This window comes from Hippocampus guttulatus, chromosome 11, assembly GCF_054856545.1.
Source record: "Hippocampus guttulatus isolate MCC_2025c chromosome 11, RoL_Hgut_1.0, whole genome shotgun sequence".
Classification (NCBI taxonomy): Eukaryota; Metazoa; Chordata; class Actinopteri; order Syngnathiformes; family Syngnathidae; genus Hippocampus; species Hippocampus guttulatus.
In genome coordinates this window covers 22136680-22157757 of record NC_141271.1, presented here as the reverse complement: position 1 = coordinate 22157757, position 21078 = coordinate 22136680, and the positions used below count along the sequence as shown (strand labels likewise).

General features: G+C 51.9%; 1 protein-coding gene across 1 annotated transcript in view; it reads left to right on the top strand.

Moving 5' to 3' along the window:
* The window catches only part of ttn.2 (titin, tandem duplicate 2), a 180506-nt gene extending 159868 nt beyond the window's left edge, over window positions 1–20638 (top strand). Inside the window, exons 227-251 of the mRNA XM_086123473.1 lie at window positions 79–1810; window positions 1895–2197; window positions 2312–2623; window positions 2733–3023; window positions 3220–3519; window positions 4693–4834; window positions 5095–5258; window positions 5494–5796; window positions 5866–6147; window positions 6228–6821; window positions 6921–7211; window positions 7304–7603; window positions 7715–8017; window positions 8101–8403; window positions 8485–8753; window positions 8834–9149; window positions 9467–9772; window positions 9870–10169; window positions 10272–10847; window positions 10928–11233; window positions 11315–11697; window positions 11795–12005; window positions 12101–18352; window positions 18834–19136; window positions 19347–20638. Of these exons, the coding sequence (XP_085979599.1) occupies window positions 79–1810; window positions 1895–2197; window positions 2312–2623; window positions 2733–3023; window positions 3220–3519; window positions 4693–4834; window positions 5095–5258; window positions 5494–5796; window positions 5866–6147; window positions 6228–6821; window positions 6921–7211; window positions 7304–7603; window positions 7715–8017; window positions 8101–8403; window positions 8485–8753; window positions 8834–9149; window positions 9467–9772; window positions 9870–10169; window positions 10272–10847; window positions 10928–11233; window positions 11315–11697; window positions 11795–12005; window positions 12101–18352; window positions 18834–19136; window positions 19347–19639 (15135 nt within the window). The 3' untranslated portion in view covers window positions 19640–20638. The remainder of the gene's footprint in view (window positions 1–78; window positions 1811–1894; window positions 2198–2311; window positions 2624–2732; window positions 3024–3219; window positions 3520–4692; window positions 4835–5094; window positions 5259–5493; window positions 5797–5865; window positions 6148–6227; window positions 6822–6920; window positions 7212–7303; window positions 7604–7714; window positions 8018–8100; window positions 8404–8484; window positions 8754–8833; window positions 9150–9466; window positions 9773–9869; window positions 10170–10271; window positions 10848–10927; window positions 11234–11314; window positions 11698–11794; window positions 12006–12100; window positions 18353–18833; window positions 19137–19346) is intronic.
* The last annotated feature ends 440 nt before the right edge of the window (window positions 20639–21078 follow it).

Here is a 21078-nt window from a genome sequence, read left to right as displayed (position 1 = left end):
GAGACAGCAGAGAGACCTCAGATGTCAGCATGATGAAAGCATAACTGGTCCACTAACTGTCCTTTGTGTGTCCATCAGGTGATTGACTCCACCAAATCCTCTGTCACCCTGGAATGGACCAAACCAGTCTTTGACGGTGGCCTACCGATCATTGGCTACAATGTTGACATGTGCAAGGCCAGCCTCGAAGAGTGGCATAGAGTAAACAGCCAGATTTGCATTCACAACCGCTACACGGCCATGGGCCTGGTTGCCGGTGAACTTTACAAGTTTAGGGTCAGCGCTGTGAATGGGTCTGGGGAAGGGGAATCATCAGTGATGCCCAATGCCGTGCAGGCTCTAGATAGGCTAACGTCGCCTGAGTTTGACATCGATGCCAACTTCAAGCAGACACATACAGTGAAAAATGGCGGCACCGTCTCCCTTCATGTGGCTTTCCGGGGCAAACCCACTCCTCTGCCCACCTGGTCCCGAGTGGATGGCGAACTGCCGGTGATGGCCGATATTAGCAGCACGGATTCTCACTCGACACTGACCATTGAGGGCTGCACACGCTACGAGGCCGGCAAGTACACGCTCTCCCTGGAAAACAACAGCGGGCGCAAGTCCATTACATTTACCGTGAAAGTGCTAGACACGCCTGGACCTCCGGGCGCCTTCACCTTCAAGGATGTCACACGTGGAGCCTTAACCATGATGTGGGACGCCCCGACCAATGATGGCGGCTCGCGGATCCAACACTATATTGTGGACAAGCGCGAGGCCAGGCGCCTCACGTGGCAAGAGGTCAGCACCAAGTGCTCCCGCCAGATGATCAGGGTAACAGGTCTGGATATGGGTGTATCATACCTCTTCAGAGTGATTGCCGTTAACCAGTATGGCCAGGGGGAGCCTCACGAGATGACCGACCCCATCATGGCGACAGAAGAACCTGCTCCGCCGAAGAGAGTAGACGTTGTGGACACCAGCAGTTCCACAGCTTCTCTGGTGTGGCTGAAGCCTGAGCATGACGGTGGTAGCCACATCAGAGGGTACATAGTGGAGTTCAGAGCCGAGGACAAACAGCTCTGGTCTGTCGCTGGGGAGACCAAGTCCCTTAAGATGCTGGTAGAGGGTCTGATTGATAACACGCAGTATGAATTCAGAGTCAAGGCCCAGAATGACGCTGGCATCAGTGAGCCTCAGACAACCTTAACCTCCGTGCTCATCAAAGAGCCTCGCACTGAACCCACCGCCGATCTCAGCAGCATCACCAACCAGCTCATCAGCTGCAAGACCTCCGATGCCTTCAGCATTGACATTCCCATTAGCGGCAGGCCGGCACCAAAAGTCACGTGGAGGCTGGAAGAGATGAAATTGAAGGAGACAGACAGAGTTTCCATCAAGAACACCAAAGAGAGAACCACTCTGGTGGTGAAAGACAGCAAGAGAAGTGACAGCGGCAAATACTACCTGACTCTGGAGAATGCTGCTGGAGCCAAAACCTTTACTGTGACTGTGATGGTGGTTGGAAGACCCAGCCCTCCCACAGGCCCTGTGGTGGTTTCAGATGTGTCCTCTGAGTCCTGCTCACTGTCCTGGACTGAACCCTCTGACGATGGCGGCACAGAAATCAGCAACTACATTGTTGAGAAGCGTGAGTCGGGCTCGGCCTCCTGGCAAGTGGTCAACTCCAGCGTGAAGAGAACTACCATCAAGGTCACTCATCTGACCAAGTACATGGAGTACACATTCAGAGTGTGCGCCGAGAACAAGTTTGGAGTCAGCAAGTCCATCGAGTCTGCTGCTGTGGTCATTGAACATCCTTTCGGTATGTTTTGGACATGGCTGTATGTATTTCCTGAAACTCAGTATTTTTGGTATAATTATGTTTCCCTCTGATTAACTCCTGCAGTTCCTCCAAGTCCTCCATCTCGTCCGAATGTTGTGACCGTGTCTGCCAATGCCATCAGCATCAAATGGGATGTGCCCTATGCTGACGGTGGTAGCATGGTGACTGGTTACTGGATTGAGAAGAAAGAGCGGAATACAATTCTGTGGGTGAGGGAGAACAAGCTGCCCTGTCTGGATTGTCACTACAAGGTGTCCAGCCTGATCGAGGGTCTGGAGTACCAGTTTAGAGTCTATGCCATGAACCTCGCTGGAATTAGCAAGGCCAGTGAGGCCTCCAGACCAGTGGTGGCACATAACCCCGTTGGTGAGTGTAAGACTGTTTTTACACATGCAAGCCTGATGTAAACCGACCCCTATGTCTGGACAAAGCCACGAATGCTTTGATGAAAACATCTCCTCCTCCTCCTCCTCCCCTCAGATCCACCCGGTCACCCTCAGGTGACAGACATCACTCGCTCCTCCGTGTCATTGTGTTGGACCGTGCCCGTCAATGACGGCGGCAGCAACATAGTCGGGTACGTGGTGGAGAGGAAAGTCTATAGTACTGATGAGTGGGACGACAACCGCTGGCTTAAGTGCAACTACACCACCATCACGGAGAACTACTTCACCGTCACCAACCTGGGAGAGGGAGAAACCTTTGAATATCACGTCATTGCCAAGAACGCTGCCGGCGTCCACAGTGCGCCCTCTGCATCCACCGGACCCGTGACTTGCAAGGACGAATACTGTAAGCCCTAAAATGTTTTTGTCATTTTCATCGGCTATTTCAGTTACAGTGGATCCCGACTTCAGAGCAGCTTTTAATGTAAAGTGAAATTCTTTTTCTCGATCTTCAGCTCCTCCTCAAGCAGAGTTGGACAGCAAGTTGATTGGCGAGACCATCATTGTCACCGCTGGCTCTGACCTTGTCCTGGACGGTGCGGTGGGTGGTAAACCAGAACCCACTGTTTACTGGTCCAAGGGTGACAAGGTCCTGGAGATTGGCGAAAAGTACTCGGTGACCTACACAAGCACGAGAGCAATGGCTGTCATCAAGAACTGTGACAGATTTGACACCGGCAGATACATCCTGACTGTCAAGAATGTCAATGGAGTCAAGACAGCTACCGTCACCGTTAAAGTCCTGGGTCAGTTGATTAAATCTTCACCATAACTTGGGTTCTTTTTGTGTTTCTTTTTGTAGACGTGCAATTCCAAATTTGGACTTGAGTGTATCCTGTGAAAACCCAGAAAAAGGGAAAGCGATCGCTTACGAATTGGCGGCGAAGTGGTTACGCAAGCTCTTATATCAAAGTCACCATTCTATCTTTTGTTGGCTCACAGACACTCCTGGGCCTCCAGCTGATAAGATCGTGATCAGCAGAGTGACAGAGGAGAAATGCACTGTGTCCTGGAAAATCCCCCTGGAAGATGGTGGCGACATTGTCAGCCATTACATCGTGGAGCGCCGTGAGACCAGTCGCCTCAACTGGGTCATCATGGAGACAGAGTGCAAGAGCTTGTCCTGTGTCAGTACCCGGCTGATCAAGGGCAACGAGTACATCTTCCGAGTGCGGGGAGTCAACAAGTATGGACCTGGTGTTCCACTGGAATCAGAGCCGGTCATAGCCAGGAATGCTTACAGTAAGATTTCTATCTATCTATCCATCTATCCATCTATCCATCTATCCATCTATCCATCCATCTATCCATCTATCCATCTATCTATCTATCTATTTATTTATTTGCCTACACACAGGCAGCTATGGTGCTTTTAGCACAGCAGAAATAGGTATACTTCTTGAGTCCTAAAACAAAGAGGCTCAAGTTTCATGCTGAGCCAAGAGCCAAAGAATACAATTGAGTTTTAAGACACGTTTTAAAGATGGGTGGCTTCCCTAACGTTCAGTGGGAGGCGATCCCAAAGAGAGGGGCCGGTAATGCAAAAGGCTCCATCCCCTCTGAGCCTCCACTTAGTTGTTAATATCTCTCATCGTGTCTGCTCCGCAGACCTGAGGCAGAGAGCTCGGGGAGGTCAGGTGGGGCAAGGCCATTTCAAAATTTGATCAACAAATTGTAGGATCTTCAAAAGAAACTCCCAAAAGGATAAGGAGCCAGTGAAGGGATGCCAGAGTAGGAGTGATGTGCTCCCTCTCACGAGTAGCAGTCAAGAGGCCAGCGGCGGCATTCCGGACCAACTGGAGGTGCTTTATGGAGGATCGGCTGACTCCAAAGTCAAGTGCATTGCAGTCATCTAGCCAAAATGTGACAAAGGCATGAACGACTGTTTCAAAGTGCTTTTGCGAAAGGAGAGGCTTGATTTGGGCCAGCTACCGCAGATGAAAGAAGCGGGATTTAACAGCACCAATGTGCCGCTCCAATTGCAAATCACTGTCCAATTTAAGACCCAAGTTCGAGACTGTCGTCTTAAGGAGCCAGCGGGCCCAAGTCCGCAGGATAGGATGGACAAGGGCCACTGGGACCAAACACCATCATGTCTGACTTCTTTTCATTGGAATTCAAGAAATTCAATGCCATCCAGCCTTCTATCCACGACAGGATAGAAGGCTGGGAGTAAGACCCATACTGTATGAATGTCAAAATTAAAGCTCAAGTCTTCACTTGTTTCACGAAAGTCTCACGGTACTGTGGCAAGTGGAGTCTCATGAGTCCCAAAGTGCTACATTTGCAGACTGAAGTCTGCCTCATGCCAAGTCAAGTGACTAGAGCCCCCACCTCGGTTAAAAGGTCACTCTCGTAAAAGGTCTACTTGCATTTTTGTGTCTGTGACTCTGAACCCGTTTGTTTCTACTCCAGCGTTGCCATCACCACCGGGCACACCGGAGGCCACAGCCGTGGGCAAGGAACACGTCATTCTCGAGTGGCTGAAGCCGGAAAGTGATGGAGGCAGCGAGATCAAAACTTACCTTGTTGACAAACGGGAGAAGAATAGCACCAGGTTTGAGCAATTCTCTCATCTGCAACTAACCAGGCTTAGATATCGCCAATCAAGGCAAAAATATGCCCATCTTTTGGCAAATACGGCAGCATTGACACATTGAAGATATTTGGCATTTTTCTTTTACTGAGCAGTTTTTTTTTCTTTCAAGCAAGGGCATTCATTTTTTCCCTTATTTTTTTTTAAATCGCAGTTTTTGCAGGTTCATTCTCCCCGTCTATGTTCTCTGTGTTCATGACACATGCTCTCTCGCAAATCAGGTGGACGCGGGTCAATAAGACGTACACCATCTATGACACCCGCCTCAAGATCACAGGGCTGCTGGAGGGAAGCGAATACCAGTTCAGAGTGACGGCCGTCAATGCGGCAGGGGACAGCCAGCCCAGCGACGCCTCACCGTACATCCTCCTCAGAGATCCCACCTGTGAGAATCTCCGTTTGTTTGTTGTGCTACTCTAGGGCTTTTCTTCCAAGTGACACAGCCAGGGGGAAAAAATGAAGGATTAAGGATCAATTTGAAATTATTCACCTTTGATTTATTTTTAGGAACATATTAAGACTTGAGCCGCGAGCAGCTATAAAGGGCCGATGCAGCCCGTGGCAACGTTGGGGTACTAGCACTTTGGGACATATAAACTTTTGCTTGCATCCCCTCGTAGACACCCCAGCCCCCCCATCGGCGCCTCGCATCACAGACACAACCAAGCACAACATCAGCATGACTTGGACCAGACCCATGTACGACGGCGGCTCAGATGTCACTGGCTACGTGGTGGAAATCCTGGAGGAGGGTTCTGAGCAGTGGTACCGCGCCACAGCCAAGGCTCTCAAGACCAGCGAGTATCTAGCCGGCGGTCTGGTCGCCAATAAGAAATACAGGTTCAGGGTGGCGGCTGTCAACAGCAACGGCACCGGAGAGTTCAGTGAACCCAGCGCTGAGATCGAGCCCCTTGAGAGAATTGGTGAGTCTTGCCTGGAGGACGTTATTCATAATGCGACCTCCTGACTCTAATGGCATTGCCTCCTCCCAGAAATGCCCGACCTGGAATTGGACGAGGACCTGAAGAAGACTGTTTGTCTTCGTGCTGGAGGAACACTACGACTTTTTGTGACTGTTAGCGGACGCCCGACGCCAGTTGTGTCCTGGAGGAAGACGGGCGTGGAGCTGCAAAGCCGCGGCTTCATCGAGACCACTGACGGCTACACCATGTTGATAGTGGAGAAGGTTGACCGATACGACTCTGGAAAATACGTAGTGGAGGCGGAGAATCCGTCAGGCAAAAAGTCTGCAACCGTCCTGGTCAAAGTCTATGGTAGGAGAACATCCAAACATTGTGTGGGAGCAGCTTTAAACCTGGAGTCTAATTCAACGTTTGCTGCTCGTCTCCCACAGACACTCCTGGTCCTCCAGCTTCTGTGAAAGTGAAGGACTATACCAAAGAGTCAGTTGTCATCACCTGGGACGTCCCCAGTATTGACGGTGGCGCTCACGTCAGCAACTATATCATAGAGAAACGGGAAGCCAGCATGAAGTCTTACAAGACTGTCACCACAGAGTGTAGAAAGACCCTGTACAGGGTCACTGGCCTGGAGGAGGGTGCGCACTACTTCTTCAGAGTACTACCGGAGAACATCTATGGCGTTGGTGAGCCCTGCGAGACAGCTGAGGCTGTGCTGGTATGCGAAGTGCCATCAGTGCCTCTGAGCCTCCAGATCAGTGACATCACAAAGTCTTCTGTCACCCTGCGCTGGGAGAAACCGATGCATGAAGGCGGCAGCAGGCTGATGGGCTATATTATCGAAGCCTGCAGGGTGTCTACAGAAAGGTGGACCACAGTTGCCACCCTCAAAGCCTCCACTTCTCACTACACTATCCAGTCTCTGACAGAGAACGACCAGTACTTTTTCAGAATCCGAGCCTTTAACAGCAGAGGAACCGGTGAGGCCATGGATATTGTCACCCCCGTCACCATCCAAGAAATCAAAGGTAAGAGCATGACTGCCAAGAGACGCATGTCTTAGCGAGTGTAAAACGCTTTTATCATTTCACCTGACCTGTCTGTGCTACCTCTGTGCTCGCCTCCAGTGATGCCAAAGATCGACATTACCAGCATTCCTCAGAAGACTGTCTATGTCCCCCGTGGTAAACCCATCGATCTCAACTTGCCAATTACGGCCAAACCGCAGCCTGTCTGCTCCTGGTTCTTTGATGGCATCCAGCTGAAGGACAGCCTGGAGCGCGTCAAAATCGAAAGCAACGGCAAACATGCTCATCTCGTCATCCGCGAGACCACCATCAACGACACCGGAGACTACATGCTGGAGGTCAAGAACGCCATCGGTGTGGCAACTGAAGTTATTAAAGCCATAATCCTCGGTAAGGGCGCCGGCTCTCCAAATGGACACCACACCGATTTTCAGATACTTGCTGTGTGAGATCTGGACCCTGCTCTTCATGTGCTTTTTCAGACAAACCCGGCGTGCCAATCGGCCCTATGAAGATCGTGGAGGTTGATGGCCTATCGGCGACGGTTAGCTGGGAACCTCCAGAGAAGGATGGCGGCGCTAACATCAGCGGATATGTGGTAGAACAGCGCGATGCTCACCGCCCCGGTTGGATCACAGTCTCCGAATCGGTGACCCGACCGTGCTTCAAGTTCACCAGACTCTCTGAGGGAACAGAGTATGTGTTCCGTGTCGCTGCCATGAACCGCTTCGGCGTTGGTTGTTTCCTGCAGTCGGAAGTGGTGGAATGCAAGAGTGCTGAGAGTGAGTCCACATTTCAAATTGACCGCAACAATTTGTAGGCACTGCAGCAATGTTTGACTTGGCTTTCAAGCTACGGTTTTCCTCCTAATCTATCGTGGTTAACTTGCACAGCCATCCCCGGACCTCCGAGCAAGCCGGAGGTGCTTGACGTCACTCACGAGGGCATGACCCTGACATGGCAGCCGCCGGAGGACAACGGTGGCTCCACCATTGCCGGTTATATTATTGAGCGCAAGGAGCCTCGTTCTGACAGATGGCTGAGGATCAACAAGAACCCAGTGACCATGACCAGGTATCGCTCTTCTGGCCTGATTGAAGGCCTGGAGTACGAATACCGCATCACTGCCATTAACTCCAGAGGAACTGGCAAACCCAGCGAGACCTCTGCCATCACCGTTGCCATAGACCCCATAGGTACATGATATGTTTATTGAAGTTTACCTAAAGAGTACTTGTGAATCAGTCATTCTGACCCTAGGTGTATTGTTCTGAAATAGCGCCACCAGGTCCTCCGGTTCATCCCAAAGTCACAGACACCACCAGAACCTCCGTGTCCCTGGCCTGGATGCCTCCTGTGGAGGAAGGGGGCTCTGTGGTCACTGGTTACTTTGTTGAGATGCAGAAGGTGGACCAGGTGGAGTGGACCTTGTGCAACACCACACCGACCAAAATGTCGGAGTATACCCTCACACACATGCCCCAGGGAGCTGAGTACAAGTTCAGAATCACCGCCTGCAATGCTGGTGGCACTGGAGAGCCCGCAGAGATTCCTGGCGTCGTCAAAGTCCAGGAGATGCTGAGTAAGATTCAGTGTTTGTTCAGTCGAGTCACATGATTTGCAGTATCAGATGTAACCAAAATCTCCACTGTGTCTGCCTTAGATTATCCTGAATTCGAACTGGATAGTAGATATGAGGAAGGCTACGTTGTGCGGCAAGGAGGAGTCATCTGCCTATCGGTGCCGTTCACTGGTAAACCCATCCCTACATGCAAGTGGACCAAGGATGGTCGCGACATTTCTCACCGGGCCATGATCGCCATCAATGATGATCTGACGGAGCTCGTCATCAAGGAGGCTCACAAAGACGACACGGGTACTTATGACCTGCTGTTGGAGAACAAATGTGGCAGGAAAGCTGTGTACATCAAGGTACGGTCAAATCCTGCGACCTACACCCAGTGAAGTTATTTATTTTTTTATCTCATGTGTGGATGTCTGTATATCTCCAGGTGAAGGTCATTGGGCGCCCCGACATCCCAGAGGGCCCTCTGGAGTTTGACGATATTCAGGCCAGATCAGTTCGAGTCAGCTGGAGACCCCCGTCTGACGACGGAGGCTCTGACCTCCTTGGATATATCGTGGAGAGGCGAGAAGTCCCCAAGGCTGCTTGGTACACAGTGGACGCCCGGGTCAAAGAGAACTCCCTGGCGGTCAAAGGCCTAAAAGAGAATATGCAGTACCACTTCAGGGTCTCTGCTGAGAACCAGTTTGGTGTCTCCCGGTCCTTGAAGTCCGAGGAGCCTGTCACAGCAAAGACACCGCTCTGTGAGTAGCGACAATGTACCGTGACTTAAAGGTGCCCCGACTATGTCAGTGTACTGTTCCTTCAAAACACAACTCAGATTGCAGCCGTGAATTGTTAAACCTCTGGTAACAAGGGCACCTTACATCACAATCATATGCGTCACTCGCCGTGATGAGAATTGTGGGATTATTTGCATTATTTGCACATGAACATTTGTGCTTTTAAACCCAGGGCTTTTGACGTGGGTTTTTGACCCAGGGCAAATTTGATGGAAAAGTGGTCCATCAAATTTATCCCAACTCTTCTGAGCCTTTGTTTCCCGATGATTTATCAACAGGCCCACCAGAGCCTCCCAGCAATCCTCCAGAGATCATGGATGTGGCCAAGTCTTCAGTGACTCTGTCATGGGCCCGGCCCCGGGACGATGGTGGCTCCCGTGTCACAGGATACTTTGTTGAGAGAAGGGAGGTTTCCACAGAGAAGTGGGTCCGCCACAATAAGACTCACATCACGACCACCATGTACAACATCACCGGCCTCATCCCCGATGCGGAGTACATGTTCAGAATTGTGGCTCAGAATGACGTCGGCCAGAGTGAGCCGGGCCCTGCATCTGAGTCGGTGGTCTGCAAAGATCCATTCGGTGTGTAAATGTCACCTGATGGTGCAATCAGTGGCGGGGACCTAATCAAGTGAACCTTTGTTGTTGTTGACCTGCTCATTGATTTTCTTCTCGACAGATAAACCGAGCCAACCTGGAGAGATTGACGTCATCTCTGTAACCAAAGACTGCATAACCATCCATTGGTCGCGGCCCGACTTTGACGGGGGGAAGGAGATCTTGGGATATTGGATAGAGTTCAGGCAGGCCGGCGAAAGTGCCTGGAAAAAGTGCAACAAAGAGCGTTCGAAGGACCGTCAGTTTACCATGGGCGGCTTAATGGAAGCTACCGAGTACGAGTTCAGAATCTTGGCCGAGAACGAAGCCGGGCTCAGCAGGCCTAAGCGCACACCCATGGGCATCAAAACCAAGTTGAGCGGTGAGTGACAGTCATGGAGTTCCTCATCGCTCTGCTCATAATACCAACTCAGTTTCTGGTTAAATTGTCAAATTGAAATGGACTTTTGCTCATGTTCGGCAGTCGGCGAGGCTCCAGCACTGAAGGAAGACATTCTCGATATCACAACCAAACTCGGAGAATCTGGGACGCTGTCCTGTGGCATCATCGGCAGACCTCTGCCAGAGATCAAGTGGTACCGCTATGGCAAAGAGCTGATTCAGAGTCGCAAGTACAAGATGAGCTCGGATGGCCGCAACCACTCCCTCATCATCATGACCGACGAGCAGGAGGACGAGGGTCTGTACACCTGCAGGGCCATCAACGAAGCCGGGGAGATCGAGACCAGTGGCAAACTGTGGCTACAGGCTGCACCTCAGCTACACCCCGGCTTCCCTCTGAAGGAGAAATATTACGCCGGAGCTGGCACCAGTCTCCGCCTCCACGTGGTCTACATTGGCCGTCCCATTCCCCAGATTATGTGGTTCTATGACAAGAAGCCTCTGAACACGTCCGAGAAAGTGATTATTGAGAACACGGAGAGCTACACACACCTGGTGGTGAGGAACGTTCAGAGGAAGACCAACGCTGGCCGTTACAAAGTGCAGCTGAGCAACAAGTATGGCACTGTCGACACAGTGTTGCGGGTTGAAATCCAAGGTAAGGTGAAGATTTGAAGAGGGTTAAAAGATACAATTTCATTGCCGCGACTCTAAAACTGCCTGTTTTGATGTTCCCAGATAAGCCATGTATCCCCGAGGGCCCAGTGGTGGTCGAAGCTCTACTGAAGAGCTCCGTCATTATCAGCTGGAAGGCTCCCAAGGACGACGGTGGCGCCATGATCACCAACTACATTGTGGAGAAACGCATGGCCAAGGAGGGAGAAGTGTGGAACCTCGTGTCCTCTTCTGTCTCTGGAACCACGTGCCACATACCCAACCTTGTGGAAAGTGCCGGTTACTACTTCAGAGTTTCTGCTCAGAATCAGTATGGTGTCAGCGAGTCTCTGGAGATCCCCTCGGTGGTCATCATCAAGAGTCCATTCGGTGAGTCGCGCACACCCAAACAAGGAAGTTATCTTCATTTGATTTTAGCTTTGACCATCTCGTGGTGCTTTATTTGTTCAGAAAAACCTGCCATACCACAGCAACCCTTCATCATGAGCTCCTCCGAGGACTCATGTGTTGTCTGCTGGAAGCCGCCAATCAGTGACGGCGGAGCTAAAGTGTCCGCCTACTATCTGGAGAAGCGTGAGAAGAAGCAGAACAAGTGGATGTCAGTCACCACTAAGAAGATTGTGGAGACCAGCTTCGAGGTCACAGGCCTGATTGAGGGCTTCGAGTACGAGTTCCGTGTCAAGTGTGAGAATTTGGGCGGTGAGAGTGACTGGAGCGAAATCTCAGAGCCCATCGTGCCCAAGTCCGACCAGTCCCTGCGTGCTCCTGCCTTCAGGGAGGAGATCCGAGACATGACTGTCAAATACCATGCGAACGCCACCTTTGTTACCAAGGTTCTTTTCCCTATGCCCAAACATCGACAGCAATGCATACCTTGTACTTCTGACAGTTGTCATCATGAGTTCCTATTCTTTTCCCACCTGTGTGCAGGTGACGGGACATCCCAAGCCTGTGGTGAAATGGTACAAAAGTGGAAAGGAGATCCAGGCTGACGGAACCAAAGTTAAAACACAGGAGTTCAAGGGCGGTTACTACCAGCTTGTCATCGCTGCTGCTGATGAGAGCGACGCCACAGTCTATCAAGTCAGAGCGACCAACTCTGGAGGATCCGTCTCCACCACAGCAAACTTGGAAGTCGAAGGTAGACATTCAAGTCGCTCTGAGCTAGCCAGAATGATCCTTTCAGTGGTGATTGTTTTGAGACTGAGCATTGCGATGCGGTCTTTGCCATTCCAGTTCCTGCCAAGATTCACCTGCCAAAGGAGCTCCAAGGAATGGGAGCAGTCCACGCTGTTCGGGGCGACCACATAACCATCAAGATCCCCATCTCCGGAAAGCCCGAACCAGCAATTACCTGGCAGAAGGGCCAGGAGATCCTCTCCAACTCTCCATGTCACCAGATCATCACCACTCGCTCTTTCACATCGCTAGTCTTCCAGAAAGGAGTACAGAAGATGGACACGGGCTACTATAGCATCACTGCCAAAAACAGGTTCGGAATGGACAAACAGACCATTGAGGTGAGCATCGATGACATTCCTGAAGCTCCCAAAGGACTGGTGGTCAGCGGCATTTCCCGAGACTCCGTTGCACTGACCTGGGAGCCCCCTGCCAGTGATGGTGGGAGTGACATCATCAGTTATGTTGTGGAGAAATGCGCCACCTCTGCGGATAGGTGGATTCGTGTTGGACAGACGACCGACTGCAGCTTCACCGTCGTCAACATCTTTGGCAAGGCAAAATATCAGTTCCGCGTTATTGCAGAGAACCGGTTTGGCCAGAGTCCTCCCTCTGCACCGACGGAACCCATCACCACAAAGGAGGACAAGTCTGTCATCAGGAACTATGACGAGGAAGTGGACGAGACCAGAGAGATCACCAAAGAGGAGGCTCACTCCTTCAAGCTCAAGGAGCTGTACTCCAAGTACACTATTTGTGAGGAGTTGGCTCGTTGTCAATTTGGACTGGTTTACCGTTGTGTGGAGAATGCAACGAAGAAGACCTTCATGGCCAAGTTCATCAAGGTCAAAGGGACAGACCGTGAGCTGGTTCTTCGGGAAATTGAGGCCTTGAATGTCGCAAGGCATGAGAACGTCATCTACCTGCACGAATACTTTGAAAGTATGGAGGAGATTGTCCTCATCTTGGAGTTCATTTCCGGAGTTGATATCTTTGAGCGCCTTGGAACAAGCAACTTTGAGCTCACGGAGCAGGAGATTGTCCTCTACCTCAGACAGGTCTGCTCCGCTCTCAGGTTTTTGCATAGCAACAACTTTGGCCACTTTGATATCCGCCCAGACAACATTGTCTACGCCACAAAGAAGAGCAATCTTGTCAAGATCATTGACATGGGTCAGGCTCGGCTGCTGGTACCAGGTGAAAACATTAGAATTCTTTTCTCGGCACCAGAGTATTGCGCCCCCGAGGTCCACCGCCACGACTTGGTCACAACAGCCACGGACATGTGGTCCGTGGGTGTGCTGGCCTACGTGCTGCTGAGTGGTCTCAACCCGTTTGCTGCAGAATCTGTGACACAAACGATTGAGAACATCACCGCTTGTGAGTACGTCTTTGACAGTGACGCGTTTAGGGACATCAGCATGGAGGCTATGGACTTTGTGGACAGACTTCTTGTCAAGGACAGGAAGCTCCGCATGACTGCCCACGAGGCATTGGAGCACCCTTGGCTCAAGATGAAGATCGAGCACGTCAGCCGCAAGGTCATTCGGACACTCAGACACAGAAGGTACTACCACTCTGTAGTAAAGAGGACCGATACGATCATCTCGGCAGCGCGCGTTGCCTACGGTGGCGCCTTCAGGAACCAGAGAGGCTTGGCTGTTGGCAAAGTGAAGATCGGTACCGAGTACCACGGTCTTCGTGCCTCCCCAGTCATGCACGCCTCTGCTGAGGAAGGTGGCCATGTTCGGTTCACTTGTAGCATTGCCAGCTTTGACCGAAGTACACAGGTGACATGGTACTTTGGTAGCCGCCAGTTACACTCGAGCTCCAAGTACGAGATTGCGTACAACAAGGGTTTGGCCAGCATATATGTGAAGGATGTTGAAGAGGGTGACGATGGTGTCTACAGGTGCAAGGTGGTGAGCGATGACGGTGAAGATAGCGCGTATGGTGAACTCTTTGTTGCGACGGTGAGAAGCATCAGGGAGCACTACGTCAGTCGGTCCATCAAGAAACTGAGAAGGAGGGTCGACAAAACCGAAATCCTGTACAGGCCTCCGGAGTTCACGCTGCCACTCTACAATCGCACCGCCTACATTGGCGAAGATGTGCGCTTTGGCGTCACCATTACCGTGCACCCGGATCCTCGCGTTACGTGGTTGAAGAACGGCGAGAGAATCAAACCCGGAGACGATGACACAAAGTACACTTTCCTGAGTGACAAGGGTCTGTACCAGCTGATGATCCACAACCTTGACATATGCGACGATGCTGAATACTCTGTCATGGCCCACAACAAGTATGGAGAAGACAGCTGCAAGGCCCGTCTCACCGTGACACCACACCCCGTGACAGAGGAAACTGTGAGGCCCACATTCAAGCGTCTGCTGACCAATGTTGAATGCGCGGAAGGGGATAGCGTCCGCTTTGATATCAGAGTGTCTGGAATCCCAACTCCTTCCCTAAAATGGGAGAAGGATGGCCATTCTCTCCAGCTGGGTCCAAAGATAGTTGCCATTCAAGAGGATGCTGACCACCATGTCCTGTGCATCAGGGAGACACTGCTCGAGGACTCTGGCATCTACAAAGTGACTGCAACAAACTGTGCTGGCACTGTGAGTTGCCAGGCAACCCTGAACGTGGACCGCCTCACGTACACCAGAAGAGAGTACAAGAGTGAGGAGGAGAAACGTCGACACGTACAGAGGCAGATTGAAAATACCAACAGGATGGCTCAGAAGATTGTCGCCACAGAGGAGATCACTCCTCTGAATCCGACAGCCCAAGAGGCTCTGAAATTTGCTGCGGAGATGTACAAGCCTGCCTTCAGCACCAAGAACGTCGAGGGTGAGTATGACATCACAACGGTGAAATCGGAGAGCAAGAAACTAGAAGAAGAGCGAAGGATCTTCATGCCGTATGAGATTCCCGAACCTGTGGTCCATGACCGCCGAGCTCTGGATGAGAACAAAGCTATTAAGCAATTTGTCGCACTCTCTGACATGAAGTGGTACCGCAAATTGAGAGACCAGCATCTGGTTTCAGAGAGAGCGGAAAGGTTTGTGCCAAAGCGACAAAGACGAATTCGCCTGTCCAGGTGGGAGCAGTTCTACGTCATGCCGCTGCCCAGGATCACCGACCAGTATAGGCCAAGATGGCGAATCCCCAAAATGACTTTAGACGACCTGGAAATTGTCAGACCCGCCCGCCGCTCACCATCCCCTGAATCCGAGATATCGTTCAGATCTAGGAGACGATCTTTGGGTGATTTGAGTGACGAGGAGCTGCTGATGAGCGCTGATGACTATCTGTGCGCCAGGAGGACCGAGCAGGAGAAGATGATGCTGGAGGATGAACTGGAGCTCGGCTTCTCTGCCTCCCCTGCGGTCAGTCCAGTTCGAATTGAACGGCGTGTGGTGCGGCGTGAAGAGAGGTCTCAGGAGCTACGGCAGGAAGCTCTGGAGGTGGCGGAGACAAAGAAAAAGCGTACCGTTTCCCAGTTCATGAGGAGAAGGCGCTCACTGTCCCCCACGTACATCGAGCTGATGCGTCCAGTCTCCGAGTTGATCCGACCAGCTCGCGTGAGGCCGGCGGCTGAGGTGGAAACTGAGCTCGTAGAGAGGAGATCCCCAACGCCAGAGAGAACTCGCCCCCGGTCTCCGAGCCCCATCAGGTCTGTTGAGAGGTCCTCCCGTTCCTCCTCTCGCTTTGAGCGCTCTGCCCGCTTTGACATCATGTCCCGCTATGAGGCCAGAAAGGCAGCTCTGAAGTCTGAGAGGACCTATCAGGTGGTTAGTCAGTCACCATTCAGCCTGGATCACGGCCCCCGCGTAACCGTCAGGATGCGCTCTCACCGTGTGCCGCTCGGCCGGGACACCAAATTCACTCTGAACATCCAAGCCAAGCCAGAGGCCGAGGTCAAGTGGTTCCACAACGGAAATGAAATCTGTGAAACCAACAGCAAATACATCTTTAGCAACATGAGCGGAGTTCTGACCATCACCATTCTGGACTGCCAAGAGGAGGACAGCGGCACATACCGCTGCTTCTGCTCCAACGCCAGAGGAGAAGCCTCGGATTACGCCACCCTGGATGTGGCAGGCGGTGACTATACTACTTTCTCTTCCCGGCGCAAGGATGAGGAAGTTCCGAAATCACTCGTCCCTGAAATGACTCGAATTGATCACTACCGCTCGTCCCGCTTCAAGACTGGCTACGAATCTCAAAGTCACTTTGAAGTGGAAGAAAGCAAGACTACGTTATCCGAGACACGCGAAGACATCACTCGTGAAAGGTATGGGGCATCTTCTGAGAGGTACTCATCTGCTGAGCGCTACGACTCGTCCATCAAGTACGCCTCTACGGAACACTTGTCATCCGCCTCCTCCTACTCTTCTGATAGGTTTGCTCTTTCTAAAAAACACACGACAGCTGAAACTAAGTCAAAGTACGCTGCTGCCTCCGAGCAGCTTTCTGCCCAAAAGGTGAAGCAGTCTGTTGCAGCCAGATTCCTCACTAAGCCCCAGTCTGTGACCGTTGCTGAGGGTGAGACAGCCCGGTTCTCCTGTGATATTGACGGAGCGCCTGCGCCCTCTGTGACCTGGGTGCACCAGGGGAAAACCATGGTCTCCACCCACCGTGTCCAAGTCACCGCCACACAGTACAAGTCCAACCTGGAGGTCTCTTCTGTTACATCCTCTGACGAGGGCAGTTACACAGTCATCGTAGAGAACTCTGCGGGCCGGCAGGAGGCTCATTTCACCTTGACCATCCGCAGGCCTATTCCTAAAGCGGTCAAGTGCATCAAGTCCCCAGAACCGAGTGTGAAGTCACCGGAGCCTTCAGTCACATCGCCACCGCCATCTGTAACTTCCCCTGGTCCCAGTGTGAAGTCACCAGAACATAGCATCAAGTCCCCTGAACAAAGCGTGAAGTCTCCAGCACCAAGTGTCAAGTCCCCTGAACTGAGTGCGAAGTCACCGGAGCCTTCAGTCACATCGCCACTGCCGTCTGTAACTTCCCCTGGTCCCAGTGTGAAGTCACCGGAACGTAGAATCAAGACCCCAGAACAAAGTGTGAAGTCTCCAGCACCAAGTGTCAAGTCCCCTGAACCGAGTGTGAAGTCACCGGAGCCTTCAGTCACATCGCCACTGCCGTCTGTAACTTCCCCTGGTCCCAGTGTGAAGTCACCGGAACGTAGAATCAAGTCCCCAGAACAAAGTGTGAAGTTACCAGCACCAACTGTCAAGTCCCCTGAACCGAGTGTGAAGTCACCGGAGCCTTATGTCACATCGCCACCACCATCTGTAACTTCCCCTGGTCCCAGTGCGAAGTCACCGGAACATGTCATCAAGTCCACTGAACAAAGTGTGAAGGCACCAGCACCAAGTGTCAAGTCCCCTGAACCGAGTGTGATGTCACCAACGCCTAGCGTCAAGTCCCCTGAACCTGGTGCGAAGGCACCAGCACCTAGTGTGAAGTCACCAACACCTAGCGTCAAGTCCCCTGAGCCCTCGGTGAAGTCACCAATACCCAGTGTGAAGTCACCAGTGCCAGGTGTCAAGTCACCAACTCCTGCTGGGAAGACACCAGGTATGTCAAGCAAGTCTGGTATCAAATCCCCTGAACCCGAGGGAATTAAGTCTCCCAGGGGTAGAAAATCTCCTGAACCGGTACCTAAGTCACCGCCACCAATCAAGGCGCCAGAAGCTGAGGAACCTAAAGCACCGCGAGGCCTCAAATCACCTGAGCCTGCAGAAATTAGACCACCTACAGGCATCAAGTCCCCAGAACCTGCCGGCCTCAAAACACCAAGAGGCGTCAAGTCTCCAGAACCGTCTGGCATAAAGCCACCAAGGGGGGTGAAGTCCCCCGAGCCAGAGGGAGTCAAATCCCCGACCAGAAGGAAGTCTCCACCTCCCGCGTTGTCCCCCAAGAGGGTCCTGTCTCCGCCAGCTGTCGAGTCTCCAACCCCCAAGACGCCGAAAGTCTTGAGTCAGCTGGCGGCTGTGGCCTGCGAAGATTCAGTGAAGATATCTTGTGTTTGCGAGAGCAGCGTCAAGGAGGTGGCGTGGTACTGCAACGGGAGACGTCTTGCCAAGAGCAGCCGATTTCAGATGCAGTACTCCGAGGGTTCCTGCAGTCTCTTCATCCACGACCTGGCCGACAGTGACCAGGGCGAGTACACCTGTGAGATGACGTCGGAGGGAGGCGTCTCAAAGTCCTCCTTGTCCTTCACCGGACAGGTTTACCAGTCCATTCGCATGAAGATCAACGCTTCCCATGAAAAGCACTTTGCACTTAAAGGTGAGCCACAAGTCTCAAATGTGTCGAATAGGGATTGGGTGATCATTTGACTTTCTTACTCACGATGATATTTTCGTGAATGCTGTTTGGTTCACGGTTCTCCAAGCTCTCCAACGTAGTTCCTAGACCCCCACAAATTCCGCCAGATGGCCTCAAAGCACAACATTTTGGTAATATCCCAGGACATTTCAAAGAGAGCATAAAAGTGCTTGATAGCAAATAACAGACGAGGCACGTAAGCAAATAATAAAATGGCGAAGAAACACTGAAATGTCACTGTCATTTGCTTTTGTTTTTCAGTGATTTACTTTTTTTTTTTTAATCAAAATTCAATTTTTAAAATGTTGTTATAATAATTTTTTTTCTTGACAACAATGTCTAAATTCTATTCGAAGGCCAAATTGCCTATTCCTATTCTGGAATCTCTTGTCAGCCACTCTGGATGTTAAGATGCACGTTTGTCTTCGTGGACATTCAACAGGCTCCACCAGGTCGAGCTTCAAGGAGTCGTCCTTGTCCAGCTCCTCCGTGGCCATGAAGAGAGAAAGTTGCACCGTGGAATCGTCGTCGTCATCGTTCTCGTCGTCCTCATCCTCCGCCCAGCGAGCCATGAGGTCCTCCATGATGGAGTCCAGACCCTTTGGCAGCATGATGGGCGAATTGAAGTTTGAGACCTCGTCTATGGCCAGCGTGTCCTCCATGGCTTCCGAGTCGTATGCCGTGAGCTCCAGCAGCATCTCGGAAATGAGCTCGCACCTGACCGGATCCTCCCTCCGGGCCATCGGTAGGACTCGCCATGTGTTTGTTTGCCATAAAACCGCAAACTTGTTTTGCGCGGCGAAGTCCCGGTGGTCATACGGAATGCGCTCCACACCCACCTGCGAAAGCTTAACTCAACTGCGACGTCCCCGGTCGAAATGCGTGCTTTGGAAGTCATCAGTAGCTCGCTCAAATGTATTGACGCGGGGGGTGTGTGCGTCCGGCCCCCTTTCAGGTTGCGCTCCCAGAATCGAGGCGGTGCCCGAGGACATCAGCATCGAGGCCGGCAAGGTGCTGACGGTGGCCTGCGCCTTCTCGGGGGACGCCGCCCACATGGAGTGGTCCCGCGGCGGCCGAAAGATCCAGCTGTCGCCGGGGGGGCGCTTCCACATCGAGACCGGCGAGGACCTGACCACCCTCATCATCGCCGGCGTGCGGGAAGAAGACGCCGGGACGTACACCCTCAAGCTGTCCAACGAGCTGGGATGCGACACGGCCACCGTTCGCATCAGCGTTCGATCTGTGTGAAATAGAAAAGAAATTAACAAACCAAAAAAAAAAAGAAAGAAAGAAACAGATGAGCATCAGCAAATGACACTCCGAGCGTTCCCTTTTTCCTCATCTTTTTATTTATGATCGGACTCCACATGTAAATAGGAACTCTTTTTGTACCAAACGTGACAAACTCCAGTATGGCCACTTGGTGGTGCCACTTTTGCAGTGACATGTACATAATGTATATAGCCGGATGTGACGGTTATGAGGAATGTATGCATCGTGATTTGTCACGATTAATATGAAGCGAAACAAGGAAACCAAAAAAGGCTTTTGACAGGAGAAAGTTCCAGCCGGAGCGAATACCCTGTTAAACGCAGAAACTCCAAACCGTGTGCCTCAACGTTACGTTGACGTCTAAGATTGCCTCGGCAGGTAGAGCTTCTCCCTGTCGAAGTTTACTCAACACTAGACTTGGGGGGGGGGGGGGGGGTGGAATCAACCCCCCTTCACCCCACCCGAAAAAAAAAAAAAAACAGTCCACACGAGCGCGAGGTCCCGAGCGCTGTTTGCGTCAACCCTCACGCAAGCAGCGCAAACTGCTCTCGCGCCGCGACGGATGATGTCGTACCGCCGTTTTCGACGACACGCTCACAGTGCGAGCGGCCTGCACTCCCTGAGCACGTTTTGGTTTGCTTTTTTTTTTTTTTTTGTTAGTTTTGAGCGTCCGACCTTTGGCGCCCGGCCCGCGGCCCGCCACCCTCGCGGGGGCCTCGAGCCGCGCCGGTGGCCCGAGGCGGCGCTTCCTCCAGGAGGCCTGCAGCGTGTTAGTGTGTAGACCAGCGCCCGGCCTTCCGTCCAAACGCCATCACGTGCGGTGGCCCCGTGGGGGTCTCCCGCGTCTAGGGACCCTCACCTGCGGGGAGACCCTCCTCCTCTCGACTTGGGTGTTTGTTTGTTTTTTCGCAGCCTCCTGGGATTTTTCCTCCATTATTGATTGAATAAAGCGTGATTGTCAGCACAGCAAGAAAAGCGAGCGTGAGTGTCATTCTTTATCGGCCGCTCGACACCATCATGTTTGTACGGTAAACGCCTCTCCCTCGTCGGCGAAATGCAGCTGTATCCCGCGACACAGACATCTCCCATTCCAAAAATGTCATCGTGCTCAAAGGTGTACCTTATGAAAGCAGGATGGAAGACGAGTTCCCATTCCCAAGTGTTCAGCGAGAACTAAGCCGTCCTTGAAATACACTTGACTCTTTGCACAGGATTGAACATAAGAGCGACTTCATCTCGTGGCCGACGGGAGAGCCAAATCCCAAATAAATGACCATGTATAGTAAGGCGTTTTTAGACGAAAAAAAAATGACCATGTATAGTAAGGCCTTTTTTTGACAAAAAAAACGACCATGTATAGTAAGGCATTTTTAGCCCGAAAAAAACGACATAATATAGTAAGGCGTTCTTAGGCC